The 22,102-nt window shown below is 38.2% G+C and overlaps 2 protein-coding genes across 4 annotated transcripts; both read left to right on the forward strand.

The window, feature by feature from the left end:
• Positions 1-53: 53 nt before the first annotated feature.
• ccdc59 (coiled-coil domain containing 59) lies at positions 54-3,316 on the forward strand. Its single transcript, XM_053650402.1, has 4 exons — positions 54-283; positions 1,695-2,025; positions 2,578-2,686; positions 2,828-3,316. Exons 1-4 carry the CDS (start codon positions 133-135, stop codon positions 2,990-2,992), a joined length of 756 nt encoding a protein of 251 aa, XP_053506377.1. The 5' UTR covers positions 54-132; the 3' UTR covers positions 2,993-3,316.
• Positions 3,317-4,442: 1,126 nt separating this feature from the next.
• Positions 4,443-21,991, forward strand: cracr2ab (calcium release activated channel regulator 2Ab). 3 transcript variants are annotated; one of them, XM_053650398.1, is made up of 17 exons: positions 4,443-5,784; positions 6,234-6,551; positions 6,907-7,018; positions 7,258-7,423; positions 7,575-7,721; positions 8,811-8,901; positions 9,323-9,403; positions 9,965-10,152; positions 10,723-10,794; positions 10,872-10,911; positions 11,000-11,091; positions 11,251-11,626; positions 12,494-12,632; positions 17,146-17,227; positions 18,407-18,623; positions 18,727-18,803; positions 21,198-21,991. In XM_053650398.1, the coding sequence occupies exons 2-17, from the start codon at positions 6,345-6,347 to the stop codon at positions 21,283-21,285; spliced, it is 2,175 nt and encodes a 724-aa protein (XP_053506373.1). In that variant the 5' UTR covers positions 4,443-5,784; positions 6,234-6,344; the 3' UTR covers positions 21,286-21,991. The 3 variants fall into 3 exon arrangements, with proteins under 3 accessions (XP_053506373.1, XP_053506375.1, XP_053506374.1); XM_053650400.1 differs by lacking the exons at positions 4,443-5,784; positions 9,323-9,403 and having other exon boundaries at positions 6,181-6,551; XM_053650399.1 differs by lacking the exons at positions 4,443-5,784; positions 10,723-10,794 and having other exon boundaries at positions 6,182-6,551.
• The last annotated feature ends 111 nt before the right edge of the window (positions 21,992-22,102 follow it).

A 22,102-nucleotide genomic window follows, 5' to 3' on the forward strand; every position in this document is an offset into this window, starting at 1 on the left:
ATTATTTGCCTTCGTGCTGGATTACTAATGTCTGCTGGTCACGCGACGTCATAACTATGCGACATAGTTATCGGGCGGCGTGCCTAGCGTTGTGTTTCTACGTTGATATTGAGTGATTTGTACTGTTTAGAAATGGCACCTGTAAATCCACATTTTAAAGGTACAGCTTCATTTAAAGGTAGAAACACGAAGAGGAATTATGCAGATAGTTATCCGTCAGCTGTGAATAAAAAGAAAACATGGAATCCGGCAAACAAGGTTTTCCAGGGCAGTTTACAGGAGGGTAAGACTCCAGTGTTTATTTTTGCTTCTTGTCGGTGAGAATTATTATTATTATTATTATTATTATTATTATTTATTGGCAGGTTTGGATTTTTCAGATTTTGCAAATCTCCTTGTTTTTCTTCGTATTATTTATTTTGGTTATGCCTGACCAAACTGGAACGAAAATCATGTTTATTCGGTGATTTACAGCATTGGGGAAATAAGCAGACCTAACCAGTTATTATACAGTTAAATGCAGGCAAGTTCATGTAGGCTATAAAAACATAATTATATAATCGAAAATATAATGTGGTTATATCCTGCAAAAAGACAACCATCCAAAACATGACATGAAAAAAATCAGAAAAATAGTTGGAAAACAACTAAAAGAAAGATGTCTAAAGTTTGCCTTGAGCCTCTCCTCTTTTCCACATCAACTTGAAAGAAAACAGTGTATGACATGTCAATACTCCTCCTCCTCCTCCTACTACTCCTACTGCTACTGCTACACCTACTACTAATGATAATACTGCTACCACCACTACTACTAATACCACACTTATTACTGCTACTGTTACTGCTGCCACCATTTACATTTACATTTATGGCATTTGGCAGATCTCATTTTTATACAACCGAGCAGTTGAGGGTTAAGGGCCTTGCTCAAGGGCCCAGCAGTGGCAGTTTAGTGGGATTTGAACTCATGACCTTCCGATCAGTAGTTCAGTAGTTCAGTAGCAGTAGTAGTGGGAATAAAAGTAGTATTAGTAGTGGTGGTGGTAGCAGTAACAGCAGCATTAGTAGTAGTGGTGGTAGTAGTGGTGGTGGGGCAGTGGTAGCTGAGCTTAAATCACTGAGCTACCACTGCTCTACAAATGGTAAATGGTCTGCACTTATATAGCGCTTTTATCCAAAGCGCTTTACACTGTGCTTCATTCACATATTCAGACACACACTCACACACCAATGGTAGCAGAGCTGCAATGCAAGGCGCTAGGTTGCCATCGGGAGCAACTTGGGGTTCAGTGTCTTGCCCAAGGACACTTCGGCATGTGGAGTCTACTACTACCACTACTAGTACTACTACTAATAACAATAACAATGTATCTCTGTTTTTACATCGTCTCAGTTGTAATACTCGGCACCATGCTCTTCTATACAGGTTATATCATATTTCTAAAGAGATATGCAGACTTTTTAGCTGATGTCATTTAGATTTATTATTATTATTATTATTATTATTATTATTATTATTATTATTTTACATTTGTATTGGTATCATCTTATACACTATTTTACTTTTTTTTTTTAAACTCTGATAATTAGGGAACATTTTTGAAACCCAGTAAAATAAGTCTTTTTGATATATGTTTTATTTCATTATTTTGTCCTGAACACTGTCAGATTTTAACGAAGCCATGTTCCTGTAGGTAAGGGCTTTGCCTTCCAGAGGAAGCAAAAAGTACAACAAGAATACAAGAAAATTCTGCGAAAAGAGAAATGGAGAATGAAAGATAGTAAGCCGAAGCTGGAAGAGGAATACCCCGAGCATCTGAGGCACCTCTACTTGGCCGAACAGCAGAGACTGAACGAAGAAGAGCAACTGAACAAGGAGCGCAGGAGGAAAGGAAGAAGCGTTGATGCAGGAGAAGAAGAAGAGTCTGTCTTTCCTAGCTCTGTCACAATGATTTCTGAGACAGGAAGCCCCGAGAAATCAACTGCTTCTTTGATTGACGGACCACAGACATCGCAAATTGAGAGGTTTGTAATTTGTCATACAAGTTCACCAGAACAGGTGACCATATACACTGTGCACAAATAATCCAGAGGTGTCAACACTTTCAGTTTAGCTGTAGCATTTACAGATTTAATTGTAAATCCATTATAATTGACTCCTTAGTACCGTGATGTGGGAGACACCTGAAATCTACAATTCTCTGCTAAAAAGCCAGAAGTGAATAAAATTCAGCAGAAAAGGGAAAAGATGCATTTGTGTCTGGTAGCTTAGTGCCACGTTTATCTAATAGTCACATGACATTTTTGAGCAAACATTAAGCGTTGACACTTGGAGTGTTTTTCTTTTTTCCCTGTAAGCAGCTGGGCTGTTTGTTAATTACAATGCAGTACGATTTCAGGAAACAATTTCTGATATCGTTATGCAAAGAAGAATAATCAGTGGCCAAAACCCGTACTTGCATTCAACCAAGTGTTAAACCTGTTCTTACAATATAATTACTGTATGATGTGATTCACTTGTAGTAACACAAGACGTTTTAATGCCAGTGTCTAAGCAATGTCTTGATGTGTCAGCAGTTCTGGTCAGGACCAACTGAGGAAAAAGAAATGGAAGAAAATGTCTTCCAACCAGAAGATGATCGAGGAGTATAAGAAGAAAAAAGAGGAGCGAGAACAGAAAAGAGAGGTGAGGGGAAAATGGTACTGTTTACTATAAGACTTCTTTGTTTTTGTTTTTTTTTAAACCATGCAGGATAATTACATTTCACTGTTCATGTATAATTGCACCTGTATGTAAACGCACACCGATGTTTGTGTTCTGATTTAGGAATACTTGAAAGACAAAGCGCAGAGAGAAGAGGCTCTGAAGAGGTACAAGGAAAAGAAAATTGCGACATATCAGTTGCTGAAGAAGAAGACCAAAAAAGGTCAACCCAACCTGAATCTGCAGATGGAGCTACTGCTTCAGAAAATCCAGGCTCAGCAGAAATAACCAGAATGCCTGCAACCTGCTGTTTAAAAACCTAAAGTGCAATTTATGACTTTTTCAGACAGTGAGATACACCTGGAAGTGTGTTTATACTACAAAGAGACTGAAACAGAGTAATATGTACTTGTACATTACTCTGTCTGTGATGGTTATGGTCAGCAGATGGCGCTGTTTGGTGTGTTTATAAACTGGTTAAATTTTTACAGAAACCTTTATTTTGTAGTTTATTATAATTTTTGATCTCAGATTTAATGAGATCAAACTTTAATGTAAATGGAGGCTATTTGTGCCATATTTATCTTTTTGGAAATAAAACTACTGTCACCACTTTACCACTTACACCTACTTTAAGTACAATACTTAAAACCATGCATAATTATCCACATATTTTTGGTTTTGACAGTTTTTCAGTTGTAGGCCACACATTTTGGTGTCAGTATTGTACTTAGAAATTGCTCAAACTGGAAGTTTATTTGAACTTATATTCTTCTGTTGAACTACACATACACTTGGTCCTTAGGAACACACATTATCCCCACCATAATGGATGGATGGATGGATGAATAAATACTGAATAGTGATGATGACTGAATGGATAACTGTAAAGGTTAAACTGTAAAACAGTCAAGCAGCTGTGTTGTGTATTATGTTGCTCTGAGTTTCATGTAACTTTACAGCTGGTAAATTATATACTGTTAGAAACAAGGGATTCCTTAAGGGTTCTTTGGATAAGTAGGTGGTTCTGTTTAACCTTCTCTGAAGAGGAAACCCTCTTTTTAGGATCCTTTAAGGGTGACCATGAGGAACAAACTTAAAAACCCTTTTTTCTGTTCGTTTCATGAGATTTTTATAATTTTTTTTAAACTGGAGGATTGACATGTATCTAACATAAATAATGTAGGAAAAGAGGAAAAAATATGTCCGAGCCATATCTCCCTGAAACTAAGCAGGGTTGAGCCTGGCCAGTACTTGGATGGGAGACCTTCTGGGGAAAACTAAGGTTGCCGCTGGAAGTGGTATTAGTGAAGCCAGCAGGGGGCACTCACCCTGTGGTGTGTGTGGGGCCTAATGCCCCAGAATAGTGACGGGGACACTTTACTGAAGAAACGGCACAGTCTTTCGGATGAGACGTTAAACCGAGGTCCTGACTGGTCATTAAAAATCCCAGGACGCTTATCGTAAAAGAGTTATGGCTATAACCCCGGTGTCCTGGTGAAATTCCCCCATTGGCCCTTCTCTATCATGGCCCCCTAATACTCTGAATTGGCTATATCACTCTCTCTTCTCCACTAATAGCTGGTGTGTGGTGGGCGTTCTGTTGCACTATCCAGGTGGATGCTACACACTAGTGGTGGTTGAGTAGAAACCCCCCCCCCCCCCCCCCCATACTATGTAAAGCACTTTGAGTGTCTAGAAAAGTGCTATGAAAATGTAACTGTAACTAACTAAAAGAAATCTGTTAAACTATGTAAAAAAAAAAAAAAAAAAACCCTTAACATTTCAACTTAGGCATATAGATCAATGGTTCCAAACCCAGCTGAAAAAAAACAAACAAACAATAGAAGCCATCATATAATTTGTAATGGGTTTAATGTTATAATGGGAATTGTATAGGTTTTAATGGAATGTGTAATGGTCCCTGTGGATCTCTACTGGTAATTTGTTGCCTTCTATTTGTGGCATGTTATGTCTAATGGATACCTTTAAGGAGCTACGTCCTTAAAGGGATAGTTCACCCAAAAATGAAAATTCTGTCATCAATTATTCAGCCTAATGTCGTTCCAAACCATTAAGACTTTTGTTCATCTTCAGACTACAAATGAAGACGTTTTTAATGAAACTTGGGAGATTTCTGTCCCTCTGTTTACAGTCCAGTAACTAAAACTTTCAAGCTCCAAAAAGTTCATAAAGTCATTGTAAAAGTAATCCATGTGACTCCAGTGGTTTAATCCCAAGTTTCTGAAGCCATACGAATACTGTACCTGCTGCACTAAATAAAATGAATAGTAGAATATAATAGTGAATCAGCCCCCCTGTTAGAGGTGGTAGTATAGCTGTTCTGACAGGCTGGTTAGTGCAAGAGTTTGCGATTTAGGACTTGGCCTTTATCATGATTCATGGAAAGAACTGACGCGGTGGGTTTTCGTCACTATGGAAACCGCGATGCACAGACCGCGAGCACAACTGCTGCCCTTGCTCAATTGTAGCGGCTGATCGCCGTCACTGACAGTAAACTGTAATAAGTAATAAAACGAGACAAAATGCCATGGGATACTTATAGTTTCTTTAAGTTGTGTGTTCCTTTTTTTGTAGACAAATAGATTTTTTTTTTTGTAGTATTTATTTTTTTATATTCACTTTAAATTGTAATAGGATAAGTTTTACCTTGTGTTAAGGCAGAATTAAACCTTTCCATTTCAGTACTCTGAGGTGACAGAGCTGTAGGCTATTGAAGTACATTTCCTAGTTTCTGTTATATAATTAGATCTGATATTAAAAAAAAAAAACTGTGTAAGAAATACAAAATGTACAAAATGTTATATTTCACTTAACTTTCAAAACCTGCCTTAGTGAGATGTCTTTTTTTTTTTAATGTGCCATTCAGCTAAAGCATCTATTAACTCTTTCAGCTGTTAGCCTTCCCTTTAAATGAGTCCACCCACTGTTTTTTTTTTTTGGTCTTTCATAGTCTCTCAGCTTTCGTCAGATATAACAGGAAATTTAGCAGCTTCAGACCACACAAGCCTCTTCCTGTTGCCCCCCTCTATGATGAGGTAGGACGTTCACGAAAAAAGGTCGGTTTCCGTTTCTGATAACTAGTTTCATTATGCTATATGAACATTCTGAATTTGCCCTGTCTTCAGTTTTATATCAACTTGCTGGGATTGTTCAGAGAAACCTGAATATAGTAAATATGAATATGCAAATCCTGATAAGGACATCAGATTTTACACATCTCACATTTTTTTTCATCTGCTATTTCATAAATTTATGATCAATAAGCCATAAGTGCATTAAATATGTACTAATGTGTCACATGTGCATGGTCGTACTAGTCTAAAATGTTCACTACAGCTTTGCAGAGTTAGTTTTGCTGCATAGTTTTACTAAGAAAGTGGTCAAGGGGAACCACAACGTTCTTTACACACACACACACACACACACACACATTTCACAACATGATGACATGATATGGTAATACCTAAAGCATTGAGAGTGGTGCTCGTTTCATTGTTCTCTACAGTACGAAAGAGAAGTGGAGCAAATTGAGAAACCGGATTCCTTTGCTGTGGATTATATCAACTTTCTATTATGACATCTCACATTAACAGACGTGGATTAGGGAGTGGGAAGTATGTCTGAATTCCTACATCACCAAAACATGAAAGTCGTCTACAAAAGTTCAGATAATGAAGATAGACAGCCAGAGCCTGAGATGATGGAGGGTGTGGAGAGAAGGGGATCAGGCCTGGTACCTGCTTCACTGCTGGAGAAGATCGATGAATTCTTCCAGATCTGTGACAGTGAGGACAAGGGTTACATCACGCCCACTGATATGAGGGTAAAGAGCATATGTGATTTGTGTTTGGGGGAAATATGAATGACTTCCCACGCTTTCTTTTTTTTTCCATGTTTTCCATATTTTCTGTTTAAGATAGAAATGTGTAGAACTACAGTACAAGTTTTGCTATATTTGCTGTATATATACAGTATATTTATAATGATATACTCTTAAAGGAAGCCTCCGCCCTGAAACACATTAGATCATTTTCATTATTTCTGAGAGAAGTTATCAGTTGTGTGCCACTCTGATGTTACTACTGTAGTTCTTATTTGGACACATGTTTACAGTGCATATTTGTGATGTGTATGATGTGCCCCCCCCCCCCCCCTAAAAAAAATGTCCTTTCTTTCAGAGGTTGAACAAAGAACTACCACTCAGTGCAGACGAACTGGAGAATGTCTTTGACTCATTAGACTTGGACAGAAACGGCCGCCTTACTCTAGAAGAGTTCTCCTCTGGATTCAGTGAGCTTACTTTAAAAAAAAAAAAAAAAAAACCCAAAACATCCAATAATTCTACAGTATGGAAGTTTACTCAAATCCTGTTATGTGGTAGTAAGACTGCTGATAAAAATACCCAATAGTGTATAGTTTTACCCTCTCACATACTTTCAGTACATCTAAAAGGCTTGATTTTGGATCTGAATTAAGATAAAACCTAATGTAAGTGTATCTTGTATTCGTTTTTTTTTTTATTATCCAAGGTAAATTTCTGCAGGGACGTAGAATGAGTCAGGTGGAGGATCAGCTCTCAGGTCTCTCACAGGACTTTCCGGAAGCTCTATATCAGAATGAGCCACAGGATTATGAGGAAGAAGGACACTTCAGCACGCTGATGGAAAGCTTAGGCGCCAGCAATATCTTTGAAGAGTCAGTGTCTTTAGTTGTATTTGTTAATATCAATATTGGTTTGGTTTTTATAAGGTTGAGGCAGTATACTACCAGAAGGTTTACTGTAGACTACTCTCTCTCTCTCTCTCTCTCTCTCTCTCTGGCTCTCTCTCACTCTCTCTCTATCTAGTCCCAGTGAAGTGCACACTCTGTGGACTCAGCTAAGGAAAGACGAGCCTCATCTCCTGTACAACTTTGAAGATTTCCTGGCTCGAGTCACATCCCAGATCAGAGTGGCCCAACAAGAGAAGAGGGAGATGGAAAGTGCCTTGAGAAAGTAGGATACTTAAGAATAGTATTAATGTCTCCTCAAACCACTTACGTTCAATTCAATTCAATTTTATTTGTATAGCGCTTTTTACAATAGACATTGTTTCAAAGCAGCTTTACAGAAATATCAACAGGGTATACAGATATTAAAGGTTCGAATTTATCCCAACTGAGCAAGCCACTGAGTGGTGATGGTGGCAAGGAAAAACTCCCTAAGATGTTTTAAGAGGAAGAAACCTTGAGAGGAACCAGACATCATATGGATATAATCATAACCCCATTGAACTGGCTGTGCAACAAGTAGGATGAGTAGGATCCACTTTGTCTTTTGAGCAGCAGCTGTTTTGCCACAGGGTCTACAAAAAAAAAAAAAAAAGGTTAAAAAACATAGTAGACCAATCAGAATTTATGGCCTTCAGATCATCCCAACATCTCTTGTACAGTAAGTGCAGGGTGGTTTGTGGGCTGTTGTCACACTTAACATCAACAAATGGGGCATTAGACTAAAAAAAGGTTTTGTGAATCTCTGCTTTAGAGAATTGATACTTCTGAATTTTTCAGTGAAAGAGATACACTTTACGGTGAAATTAGAGTTTTTGAGCTGATTAGAAGTATCCAGTTACTGCAGAGCATTTGCGTCAATCATCAGATTTGTAAAAGAAGAGTAGATAGCTTGTCCTTTTGTGTGCTGTATTGCTCACTCTTCTGGTTTTGTATAATGCTGTAGATCAGTTGTCGTCTATGTTTTTTCGTGGTAGCGTATAAAGGTGTATAAAGTCAGCATTCTGGTAGCTTGTGTTACAGTTGTGTTGCAATCATATTGTCATATGCAGAAGTGTGAAAACCACAGTTGTTTTTATTTGGCTCTGATAGCGATCTCATGTTGACATGAAAAAAATGTGGTTGGTTTTATACGTCTTCTGTTTACTTGGTCAAATTTCAAGGACGTAATGCAGAACGAATGTAGGGGGTTTCAAATAGATAAAAGACGTAGCTTTTCAAGAACTTTTCTCACTCTGTGTGCTTGACATGCTGCAGTTTCTGTATGTTTGAACTGAATATAGAGGAGCAAATATGTTTGTTTCTTTTTGAACAGGAAAGCTGCAACACACAATGGTGAAATCCAGCAGTTGTACGAGGAAATGGAGCAACAGATAAAAAATGAGAAAGATCGGCTGAGTCACAAGGTGAAAAAAATTTCCCTTTATTAATACTCTTTGTCGCAAGGTGGTTTAATGGTCAGCACGTTTGCCTTGCACCTCCAGGTTTGGGGGTTTGATTTCCCCTCAGCCCTGTGTGTGTGGAGTTTGCATGTCCTCCCCGTGCTTTGGGGGCTTCCTCCGGGTGCTCTGGTTTCCTCCCCTAGTACAAAGACATGCGTTGTAGGCTGATTGGCATCTCTAAATTGTTCTTAGTGTATGAATTGCCCCCCCGCCTTGTGCCCAAAGTCCCCTGGGATAGGCTCCAGGCTCCCTGCGACCCATGTAGGATAAACGGTACAGAAAATGGATGGATGGATTTGCCAGATCAGTTATATTTCTTTGGTGATCTGATTTAAAGTAGAAGGACTTTACTGTAACTGTAACCAAGTACTCTAACCATCTGCAGGACTTCAGAAGTCAGGATCTGCAACAGCAGTTGAGCAGCAAAGAGCAAGAACTTGAGTGGCTCTTCCTCAAACAGAGAAGGGTGAGTGCAGCTGGGGCAGATTTAGAAATGCCAAGAACATGTCCAATAGATTTGTTGTAGCTCAAATTTTGCAACGTGAGAAAATTCCACTATCGTAATCCAAGCTACTACTCTTCACCAAAATGAAGACTGAGGATTTTAAAGGAATACCGTTTTTTCAACCTACCCTCTGACTGCAGGCGATTATGATAAATAAGAAGGTTAACTGTAAATACAGGACGGACATGAGAGAGTTTTAGCAAAGCTGTATCCAACTTTTGAACACTGGAGCAGTACAGTAAAAAGTCAATTAGATTGGTATTGCTGTGCAATCAGCCAGAAACTTCCATTTTTACTTTGACTACATTGACCACATTTGCTATGCATTTACCCTCACTGACTGTCCAACAGCTTCCCTTGTAAGTGATTATGAGTAAACAGGCTGTATTGTTACTATAATTGTACAGAGAAATGTGTCAAAATTCTTGTATGTGTAAAATATTTGTCCCTACTCTCCACAGAATGATATACAGTAGTTATTACTTGAAAATAACTTGTTATATTTGATATGTTTTCCTTCAGTTGGAGCAACAGTGTCAAGAGCTGCACAGTGAACACCAGGAGAGTCAGGTGGAGAACATAAAACTGAAAATGACCAATCAGGAACTCTCACGTGAGCTGGAACACACCTGCCATGAGCTGTCATTGGCTCAAAAGCAACTGGCCAAACTGCAGGAGCAAGGCTTGAGACTGCAGCAAGAAAAAAACATGTAAGCAAGTGCACATACTCATAATAGCAATGCATTTACATTAGCATTCATTTATTCATTTTTAGTAATTGGCAGGTCAAGGTTGAGGTGGTTTAAAAATAGGCTACTAGGTTGTTTTTATTTTGGAAAATAGAACCAACTAAATTTGTTCGAAAATATTACAGGTGGATACAAACATATTTAATAACAGGTTTAAAGCAGGATTAACAGTCCCACATTATAGACTTGAATGATGTAGCTGCAGTTGAGGAACTCTCACATCATGCTGACAGTGTTGTCATTGCTACTTCTGGGTTTTTTTTTTTTAGTGTGTTCCAGTGTTTTTCAGTGCCTCCGGCAATAGGGTTAATTAATATATATATATATATATATATATATATATATATATATATATATATATATATATATATATATATATATATAATCTCCAGGTCCATAGGTTTAGGCCACATCCACTATATCAGAATCAGATACAGATACGGATTTTTACAAGCACTAAACAGATACAGATACATGCACTATTCATCCTAGTGCACTACACACACTCACAACCAGATATCTCTCACACAGGGAGGTGTACAGAATCACAGAGAGACTGCAGAAAGAGAAACAAAACCTAGTTAATCAGTTAGACCTGCTCAGGTAAGCCTTGTGCACATACACATGCACTGACTGAAGTAAACGTTTACATTTCTCTAACAGTAAGTGTGCTCTTTCAGAGAAATGAATAAACATCTAAGAGATGAAAAAGACTCTTTGGTAAGTGTTCACATAATATCCTGTTAAGCTATTCATACTGTACATGTTGTAAATGTTCCCACAGAACTTGTGTTGTTTCTGTATATAGAAATGCAGCAGCTTGTTAAAGAAAGCCATTCTTGAACAGGATCCAGCCTCAACCTTAACTGTTCATTCTGACAGAAAGCAGGCTACAGAAAGGTGAGATATTTGTGAGAACTATGACGGTTTGATTTTCCTGAATAAAATCAATAGATTTGTTGGCTCTTTTTCATTGGCTGGAACAGCTCCTTCAGTTAACAGTTAAAAAGCACATTCATAGACACTTTATCTCTCATCTTGCCTCTCATGTTGCACTAGCGAGATTGGTACAGAAGTGACTCAGCACCCTAACAGGAAGACCTCATCTTGTAGCTCTAGCCCACACTCTGCCTCCAGAGATGATGGGATGATGAGAGCGGCCAAGCATACTGCGAGTGCAGGTAGGGACTCAGTGAGTGAGAACCCAGACCCCAATGTAGTGGATCCTCCACCATTCCACAGGGTTATCTCCATCGAGGAGGACCACCTCCCACACCTGCTAGAAGGAGAACCCTATCCTGTCTTCCACCAGATGAATGAGGAAGAAGGGGCTCTGATTGATCTGCAGATGAGCCCCATGTATTTCTCAAGCATGTCTGCAAACATGGCCTTTGTGACCAGGGGACAGCCGGTGGGCAAGGAGACTTTGCAGAAGGTAAAGGGTGGTTCCTGTCGAATACATGAATTATGTAAAAATGACAATCTGTTTACGTAACTACAGCAGCTTTTTTTTTTGCATTTACATTTAGGAAATTGGCAAAAATGTACTGAAGGATTTATAACTAAAAGATTAAAGTCTAATTCTGGTTGTGTGAGTGCTTAAAGTAGTCTAGGATTTCAAGATGGAAATGAGGAAATAAATAACTGCATAAACAATCAATGGAAACAAGAAAACAGAGAATTAATGCAAAGAACATCCATCCATCCATCCATCTTCTATACCGCTTATCCTTCAGGGTCACAGGGAACCTGGAGCCTATCCCAGGAAGCAACAGGCACAAAGCTGGGTACACCATGGACAGAGTGCCAATCCATTGCACGGCACAATCACATACACATTCACACACCCATTCATACACTACATGCATATCAGCCACGCATGTCTTTGGACTGGGGGAGGAAACCCCGCAGCATAGGGAGAACATGCTAACCACTTAGCCACCATGCACCATGTTAATGACATGCACATTACTCTTTATAATTAATATATAATCTTCATTGACATTAAAGATCTATTTTATAATGAGATTCTTAAAATGAGTTTTTAATAAAAAAATTTTTTCAATTTAAACTTCTGTCATTAAAATAATGGTCATATTTCACTTTAGTGCTTTAGTCTTTCAGTCTGTGCAGCTCTCTGACCTATACACAATATTTCAGTATAAACATGTTTAATGAGTTTCAGGGCGGAGTTTTCCTTTAAGAAACATTGTGTTACTCCTTATAACTCCATATTAACATATTGCGTATATCACTCCCTTAAGTTATGTTTAAGATCACTTTATGTGTTGTACGTCCACAGGGTCCAGTGGAGAGTTCTATTACCACCCCACAGCGCCTCTATAAAGTAATTCTTGTGGGCAACTCAAATGTGGGTAAAACTGCTTTACTGCACCGTTTCTGTGATGGTCATTTCCACACAGACACTACAGCTACTGTGGGTGAGTCTCAGTCTGTGGGTGAGTCTGTAGTCATAATCACACTCCTAGCCACTGTAGTTATGTGATACAAGTGTTGATGAGGCGAATGGTAGAAATACAAAAAGTAGTTAAATTCTGTGTGAGATCATTTAACCTCTACCTTATCTCAGTGACTTGTAAACCAGTCTGTTCTATTATTTAACATGTAGATATGCAGAGATTTGTGTACGTGTTTTTAATGGCCTTTTTGGCAAAATTCACAAGCCTACTGATTTTATGCCCAACGAGGTGCTACAAGTACAGTATTAAGTGGTGAACCACCTCTGCCTTTTCCTGTTACACAACTCAGTTTGAAAGTTTAAAAGACACTGTGAGTTTTTAGAAATGTTCTGTACATGACTGCGTATGGCAGCATTTTGGACGCTAATTCAGAAATGTACTTGCAGTTGCATTTACTTTATGCATAATGAAATGTACTTTTTTTTAAAAAAATTTTTTTTACAAGCATTAAAATGTCCTTATTGTTATTTCAAGAGTATCTGCCACTATTGCCACAACTTTAGAATGATTTGGTCACTTCCTCTGGAACACACTTACCACAGTATCCCGCCCACAGCGTTTGACTGGCAGGTCTACATCATTGAAACTGAAAGCGTAAATTAAAAAGCAAGGATGTTTTATTTTTGACCGAGTTGTAGATTGGCAAATGAAAGGATTGCTATTACGTTTTTCAATTTAGCAGAATCAGACATGTTTAAACACTGGAAAATGGACTTAGCATTTGCATTTTAATTTTGGCAGCCATTGTACAATGTTGTGTACACAAATGTAAATGTATACACAGTGCATCCGGAAAGTATTCACGGCGCTTCACTTTTTCCACATTTTGTTATGTTACAGCCTTATTCCAAAATGGATTAAATTCATTATTTTCCTCAAAATTCTACAAACAATACCCCATAATGACAACATGAAAGAAGTTTGTTTGAAATCTTTGCAAATTTATTAAAAATAAAAAAAAAATAAAAAAAGCACATGTACATAAGTATTCACAGACTTTGCTCAATACTGTGTTGAAGCACCTTTGGCACCAATTACAGCCTCAAGTCTTTTTGAGTATGATGCTACAAGCTTGGCACACCTATTTTTGGGCAGTTTCTCCCATTCTTCTTTGCAGGACCTCTCAAGCTCCATCAGGTTGGATGGGGAGCGTCGGTGCACAGCCATTTTCAGATCTCTCCAGAGATGTTCAATCGGGTTCAAGTCTGGGCTCTGGCTGGGCCACTCAAGGACATTCACAGAGTTGTCCTGTAGCCACTCCTTTGTTATCTTGGCTGTGTGTTTAGGGTCCTTGTCCTATTGGAAGATAAACCTCCGCCCAAGTCTGAGGTCCAGAGCGCTCTGGAGCAGGTTTTCATCAAGGATGTCTCTGTACATTGCTGCATTCATCTTTCCCTCGATCCTGACTAGTCTCCCAGTTCCTGCCGCTGAAAAACATCCCCACAGCATGATGCTGCCACTACCATGCTTCACTGTAGGGATGGTATTGGCCAGGTGATGAGTGGTGCCTGGCTTCCTCCAGACATGACGCTTGCCAATCAGGCCAAAGAGGTCAATCTTTCTTTCATCAGACCAGAGAATTTTGTTTCTCATGGTCTGAGAGTCCTTCAGGTTGGCTGCCATGTGCCTTTTACTGAGAAGTGGCTTCCGTCTGGTCACTCTACCATACAGGCCTGATTGATGGAGTGCTGCAGAGATGGTTGTTCTTCTGGAAGGTTCTCCTCTCTCCACAGAGACACGCTGGAGCTCTGTCAGAGTGACCATCGGGTTTTTGGTCACCTCCCTGACTAAGGCCCTTCTCCCTGATCGCTCAGTTTGGCCGGGCGGCCAGCTCTAGGAAGAGTCCTGCTGGTTCCAAACTTCTTCCATTTATGGATGATGGAGGCCACTGTGCTCACTGGGACCTTCAATGCTGCAGAAATTTTTCTGTAACCTTCCCCAGATCTGTGCCTCGATACAATCCTGTCTCGGTGGTCTCCAGGCAATTCCATGGACCTCATAGCTTGGTTTGTGTTCTGACATGCATTGTTAACTGTGGGACCTTATATAGACAGGTGTGTCTATCAACTGACAGTTGATAGACACAGTTAATGTCAGTTGATTGACAGTTCATGTCCAATCAACTGAATTTACCACAGGTGGACTCCAATCAAGTTGTAGAAACATCTCAAGGATGATCAGTGGAAACAGGATGCACCTGAGCTCAATTCTGAGTGTCATGGCAAAGGCTATGAATACTTATGTACATGTGCTTTTTTTATTTTTTATTTTTAATAAATTTACAAAGATTTCACGTTGTCATTATGGGGTATTGTTTGTAGAATTTTGAGGAAAATAATGAATTTAATCCATTTTGGAATAAGGCTGTAACATAAGGCTGTGAATACTTTCCGGATGCACAGTACCCTTTTGCAGTTGAATTTGAATTATGTCTCTAATTTTGCGTGCTCATGAAGGACATTACATATACATTTGAGTACAAATGATCTAATTAGTATGTGAATTTCAATAAAGTCTGGAAAATGCTATCATAACTATGTGAGAGAGAGAAAAAGAGAAGGAGATGTGGCCCACAGAATACAATGGGGGAAATAAGTATTGAATGCGTCAACATTTTTTTCACTAAATATATTTCCAATGAGGTTATTCACATGAAATTTTCACCAGACATCAGTATTAACTCAAGAAATCCACACATATAAAGAATTCACAACATTAATTTCCATAAATAAGTTATGTGTAATAAAGTGGAAAGGCACAGGAAAAAAGTATTGAACACGCTAAGAAAAAGCAGTTTTCCAAGGCAAGGTAAGGCAAGGAACCAGCTGAAATCCGTAATTAATTAGAAAGTATTTATACCCCCTATCTGTGCAAATTAATATCAGCTGGGTTAGTAAATTGGTGGTCTGTAAAAAGGCTTTTCATTACCAAGGTGTCCCACAGGAAACATCTCATGATGGGTAAAAGCAAAGAGCTTTTCCAAGACCTTTGCAACCTTATTGTTGTGAAACATATTGATGTATTTCAAAACTTCTGAATCTTCCAGTAAGCACCATTGGGGCCATTATCCGCAAGTGGAAGCAACATTACTCCATCATCAACCGGCTGTGCACAGAAGCTCCTCACAAGATTTCTGACCAGGGAGTCAGAAGAATAATCAAAAGAGTAGCCCAAGAGCCAAGGACCACTCGGAAAGAGCTCCAGAAACACTTGGAGGCAACAGGTGCCATCGTCACAGAGAAAACAATAGGCAATGCACTCCACTGCTCACGCTCACCCCACAAGACTCCATTACTAAAGAAAAGGCATGTCGAAGCTCGTTTAAAGTTTGCTACAACTCATTTGGACAAGCCTATGAAATTCTGGGAGAGTGTAGTCTGGTCAGAGGAGAGCAAAATTGAACTTTTTAGCTGTCATACTACACACCATGTTTGGAGAAGAAATGTCACTGCACATCACCCTAAAAACACTACACCAACAGTGAAGTTTGGAGGGGGAAACATCATGGTGAGAGGCTGTTTTTCATCTCATGGTACTGGCAGACTTCATATAATTGAAGGAACGATGAATGGAGCCCTTTACCGGGAGATTCTTGAGAAGAATCTGCTGCCATCCACCAGGATGATGAAGATGAGATGTGGGTGGACCTTCCAGCAGGACAACGATCCAAATCATACAGCAAAGGAAACTCTCAATTGGTTTCAGAGAAAAAAAACATCAAGGTGTTAGAATGGCCCAGTCATCACCTGACTTGAATCCAACTGAACAAGATTTAAAGACAATATGTTTAGAAGAATGGGCCAAAATCACACCTGAATACTGCAGCCCATTAATTTCTTCATACAGGAAGTGTCTTGAAGCTGTCATTACAAACAAAGGCTTCTCCACTAAGTATTAAACACATTTCAGTTAGCGTATTCAGTTAGGTACCTTGAATACTTTTTTCCTGTTTCATTCTGCTTTATTACACATAACTTTATTTATGGACTTTAATGTTTGGATTTCTTTATATGTGTGGATTTCTTGAGTTAATACCAAAGTCTGGTAAACATTTCTTGTGAATAGCCTCATTGGAAATATATTTCCTGAAAAAAATGTTGACGCGTTCAATATTTTTTTCCCCGACTGTAAGTGTTAATGTTTATATCTCTGGACTCAGCATGCTGTTGTGCTTACACTTTTGCTATAAAGTTGTTAAAGAATTAGCCAAAACAGCATTACATGAAATGACTTTGGAGTAGAATCCCTTGAGATCTCATAAAATTATTATTTCAAACTCCATTAGTTGGGTTATCCTCTTAACCACTGAATCAGAATCCATGCACAATAGAAACTGTTAAATTGGATTAATCATCACAATTATTTGCTTCTTATGGCCATGGCACTTTTTGATAATGCACCATTATAATTTAAGTGTGGCCATGTGTGTAGACACATGAGACACAGAGAGTGAATCATTTTGTTTCTATCTAAGGCATTGACTTCAGTGTTCGGACTCTGAATCTGGGGGACAGTCATGTAGCTCTGCAGTTGTGGGACACTGCAGGACAAGAGAGGTGAGTTCTTTGTCTAACTTAGAGTTGTTTGCTTCAAAGTCAGGTGTCAATAAATACTGTAACCTTTTTCACAATATTACTTTCTGTGACTGTGGATTTTTTTTTTAATGACCTTCCATAAACTTTGATTAAGCTAGTTGCTCAAATTGGTGAGAAGAAGAGGTACTGTCCAAAAGTACTGTATGTGGACACCTGTCCACCACACCCAAATGTGCTTTTTGAACATCCCATTCCAGATGTATTCTCCCTTACAATGTTATATTAACCTCCACTCTTCTGGGAAGGCTTTCCACTAGATTTTGGAGTGTGGATGTGGGCTGTGGGGATATTCTCATTCAGCCACAACAGCATTAGTGAGGTCAGGCACTGATTGGCTAAGGAGGCCAGGGTACGGTTGCACCAGCCATTCGTAAGTTCTTATTAAACTGGAACGTAAAGTCCAGACTAGAGGCTTAGTAAGTACTAGCTAGTTTATAACTAAATCTGTACTTACTTTGGTTGCATCACTTGTTCTTAAGGTAGAACGTAGTTAGAAGTTCACAAACCTTTGGCCATATAGTGTATTTTTGCTCACTGACTGACTAAATTGACTGTTCTGCATTCTCTTGGGACAGCTATATATCAGGTTTTTCAGGTCATTGATAAACTTGGATAAGCAAGTAACTCTTCTACTGCATTAAATTCTGCCCATTTGCTAGGATTGGCTAATAGCTCTTGCTTAGAAGAAGTAAGATTACTTACTGAGAAGCCAGATTATCAAGACTCTGATGCTCATCCTGAACATCATTCCAACACACTTAGTACTGTTTGACTTTATAGCATGCAGGTGTAGAAGAGTAATGATTTATAAACCCATTATGGTGTCACCAGAAGAGCATGATTTCCCTTTTGAGTCTGGTTCTTCTCAAAGTTTCTTTCTTGCGTTGCCTCAGAGAGTCTTTCCTTGCTACTCTGGCTTGCTCATTAGGTATCTAAAGCTACTGTACATCTGGATTTCTGTAAAGCTGCTTTATGATCATGTCTACTGACGAATGTTTTACTAAAAGCTAGTCATTAATAATACTGAACATTACATGAATTAAAAGGATACCAGATCGAATAAAGGTTATGAATAAACACGTTGCTTGAATGAATGATCTGTAACCCTTCTGTGTGTATCACCTTCTTGTTTTTATGCAGATTTCGCAGCATCACCAAGCAGTTTTTCCGCAAGGCTGATGGTGTGGTGGTGACCTATGACATCACTCTGTGTGACAGCTTTAAGTCTGTGCGCTCCTGGCTGGTGAGCATACAGGAAACAGTCGGGGGCCCAGTTCCCATCATGCTTCTGGGCAACAAATCAGACAGGGAGAGTATGAGACAGGTGGCGACTGGGGAAGGGGAAAGGCTTGCTAAGGTAAGGCATTAAACACTCAAATTACAAATTACTTTCATATACTCATGCCCGCTAGACTACAGAAATACTTTTTACCATCGTAATGTCTTGTCATTCCTAACAGGAAGCAGGTTTGTTGTTCTACGAGTGCAGTGCATATACAGGCTCCAATGTGCTAGAGGCCATGGTACACCTAGCCAGGTAAAAATGAACAGTGACACACTTTCCTGCTTAACACTAATAATATCACAGCACTGTTGAATTCTCTAATCTGATTGGTCAGAAGGTATTGAGTCTTTTTTTTTTTTTTTAAATAACGGCAGCACAGGTTTTTTATTAATGTGGTAATTGTAACGTGTTATTGTTTCTATTGCCTTGTATGGGGGACGCTCCACAATAATCTAAGACTAACAATAAACAGATAAAAAGGGGTGTTGTTATTTAACAAAGAGAAATGTGATAGGTTGAAGCTTTCTATAAGGACGCTTCATTTTTTTAAGCATTTATGGAAGGAGTCTCCAGTGTCAGCACTTTGTAACAGAGAGTAAGATTTCCACTACAGGAAAGTGTTCAAGACAGAGGATTTTGCACTTTACAGTTTTTCTGTAACCTGACAACATACAACCTTTAGGGATTTAATTTGTTGTTGGTCTTATTAACTTCAAGACCAAGGATTAAGAGAGGCGTGTGAGGGAGCCACTGTTTATAACTGCTATAACATATTCGATAACAGGAACCAACGTCTCAGACATTCCACAATATTAAATGTTTAAAAGTGCATAAATGGTTAAAGGTTTAATGTGTCATTCAGCAATAAATAGAATTTTTTAAAATATAGATATAGCAAATTGCTGTAGGATAAGAGGAATACAACATATCAGGACATGTGGATATTAAATAAATAATCAGCTTTGGGACAGTAGTAGTAACTCTGCTTCATGTTGAGTTGCACCAAGTCATTGTTTCATTTCCTATAACAGCACACCCCCAAGTGTTTTATTCCTTAATAACTGGCATCACTTTCTGTCATTTCTGCAGTGGCGTTAATCAGAGTGATGAATTTAGTTCATCTGATAAACCACAGCAGAGTATGTAGTGGCTATAACAGGAAGATGTGGGTGTAAGCAGTATATCGTGGTTTGCCTTTTGTCTTTTGAGTGAAAGTGTAAAACAGCTCATGTATTTATATCAATTAGATAACACGAATTCTTGAAACTGGAGAGGATCCAGTTATTTAGTGTGGATGGTGTTGTGTGAGAGAAAACTAAGATAGAAAATAAATCGCCAGCAATCGGTGAAAGGATGTAGGCGAGTGAGCTACACTGCCAGCGCCTATTTTTTTCTTTCTGTCAGGATGTGCTGCTCAGTTGACAATAAATGTTTGCTTTTTTTTTTTTGATGTAATGACTGCAATGCAAACTAACCAGTATCCAGAAAGGTCTATGAATGGGATCATATGGAATATTTAGCACTGAGTATATCATTTACTCTTTATAATTGTAGTATGTACCGTTGGATTTTAATAGAACTTGCAGTTTGTCTAGCTTTCTCTTTTTCCAGGCTCATGAAAATGACATAGTTTGAGAGATGTGCTGTGATCTAAATCATCCTGAAGACAGCTAGATTGTCCAAGAACTTTGTATCGTGAACAATTATTTTTTGGAATATTCCACAAATATTTCACATTATTGTACTGTGCATTATTTTCTAATGTTTTATACTGATTGCACCACATCTAGCCTATATTGGCTTTACTGTATCCCCTAACTGTATTGTAATGCACATTTGTATATTTTTTTTACTTTTTGGAATCAATTTTTAGTATAACTCAGAACAAGAATGATTGAACCTCTGATGAACTAAGCAGCTTAGGACAGGGCTTCTCAAACTGTCTGCAGACAGGGACTCCATTAACTGTAAACCAATCAACCAACCAATCAACCAATCAATCAACCAACCAACCAACCAACCAACCAACCAACCAACAAACAAACAAACAAACAAACCAACAAACACCATGGAAACCCCAGTACATGTTTTAGTGAACATAATCCAGCTATTAAAATGCGAATTTCATTATTTACAGATGTCCATTAATATTTGCTATTTTTTGGAGCCATAGAGCTTTTTATTCCTGAACGTCCACTTGTAGAGCACGTTTCTATTAACATTACATTAGATTCAAGTATATTTATAAGCCTACTTGTTTTGGAGTTATTATGGTTTGGATTAAATCCACTCAAGAGCTCAGTACTGTGAGATTGCTGGGCTGTAACCACTTTTAGTTTAATCACTAACCCCCTGGATATGCTTTGAGGACACCTGGGGGTTTCCCAGACCCCAATTTGAGAACCACCGGCTTAGGATAAACTACGATAAACTGGCTTATGACAAGAGAAAAACTTTTCAGATAAAGGGTTGTTTCAGTTGGAAGTATGCATTGGTTTAGGAATATAATTTAAAGAAAAATCCCTTTCACTATTTTATTATTTTTATTCTGAAGATTTTGGACGTTGTTTTCTGAATCCTGTTTGTGTATTGTTTATTTACTGACGTGTATCTGTTATTTATTCACTGCTCTTTTTGTTGAATCAGAGTGCTAAAGGAGCAGGAGGACAGAGTTTGGGAGCGCACAGTACAGCTGGTGGATCCGCCAGTGAAGAAGAAAACCTGCTGCATGTGACCACACACATACACATACACACACACACACACACACACACACACACTCATACATGGAGAGAGGTATATTAAATGCATAGCATATGAGAATGAGTGTTGGAGGTGAACAGCTAAGCTGTAATTAGGAAACGTTATCTGAAACGACTCCGTCTCTTCTGCTCTGCACTTTCATTATGTTGTTGTTGCTGGTTTTAATCTTTCTTTCTTTATTTATTTATCTTTATTTCTTGCTTTATAAAGCACTTTCAACACAACTCATGGTTGATTCAAAGTGCTGTAGAATACAATTTAAATCTAAGAAAATAGAAAAACAATACAAAGGAAAACAAAACAACAGACTGACCAAATATAATTAAATTAATAAACTGACAGAAATGTTATTCACTCAGGTCTATGGACTCATGTGACAGTAAACGGTAGAATAATCTAGTGAGATGTATACAGTTGATTCTGCATTCTGTACTGCAGGTTCTACACCTACCCTCATTACAAGCATGAATGCCATGTATCAGCCTTGGTTAATAAGCATAAAAAAGCATGAGTAGGCATGAAAGTAACAGACTAACACTCCTACTAAGATTCTCTGTCTATTTTTGGAAGTAAAATATTTGAGGTGTAAATTCTTAACTATGTACTAAATTATTAGTTATGTACATATATATTTTAATATATTTTATATACAATTTGTTATACACTATGTATAGAATTATTGTGTAATATATATATATATATATATATATATATATATATATATATATATACATATATATATATATGTATATATATATATATGTATATATATATATATATATATATAT

The sequence above is a fragment of the Ictalurus furcatus genome, chromosome 19 (genome assembly GCF_023375685.1).
Source record: "Ictalurus furcatus strain D&B chromosome 19, Billie_1.0, whole genome shotgun sequence".
NCBI classification, from domain to species: domain Eukaryota; kingdom Metazoa; phylum Chordata; class Actinopteri; order Siluriformes; family Ictaluridae; genus Ictalurus; species Ictalurus furcatus.

What these genes read in the sequence shown, in the direction of transcription:
- ccdc59 (XM_053650402.1), top strand. Translation starts at nt 133, where the DNA reads ATGGCACCTGTAAATCCACATTTTAAAGGTACAGCTTCATTTAAAGGT. An exon ending in CCAGGGCAGTTTACAGGAGG is followed by an intron (nt 284 to 1,694) that starts GTAAGACTCCAG and finishes ATGTTCCTGTAG; the next exon opens with GTAAGGGCTTTGCCTTCCAG. An exon ending in CAGACATCGCAAATTGAGAG is followed by an intron (nt 2,026 to 2,577) that starts GTTTGTAATTTG and finishes ATGTGTCAGCAG; the next exon opens with TTCTGGTCAGGACCAACTGA.
- cracr2ab (XM_053650398.1), top strand. Translation starts at nt 6,345, where the DNA reads ATGTCTGAATTCCTACATCACCAAAACATGAAAGTCGTCTACAAAAGT. An exon ending in AGACACTACAGCTACTGTGG is followed by an intron (nt 12,633 to 17,145) that starts GTGAGTCTCAGT and finishes TTTCTATCTAAG; the next exon opens with GCATTGACTTCAGTGTTCGG. An exon ending in GCCATGGTACACCTAGCCAG is followed by an intron (nt 18,804 to 21,197) that starts GTAAAAATGAAC and finishes TTGTTGAATCAG; the next exon opens with AGTGCTAAAGGAGCAGGAGG.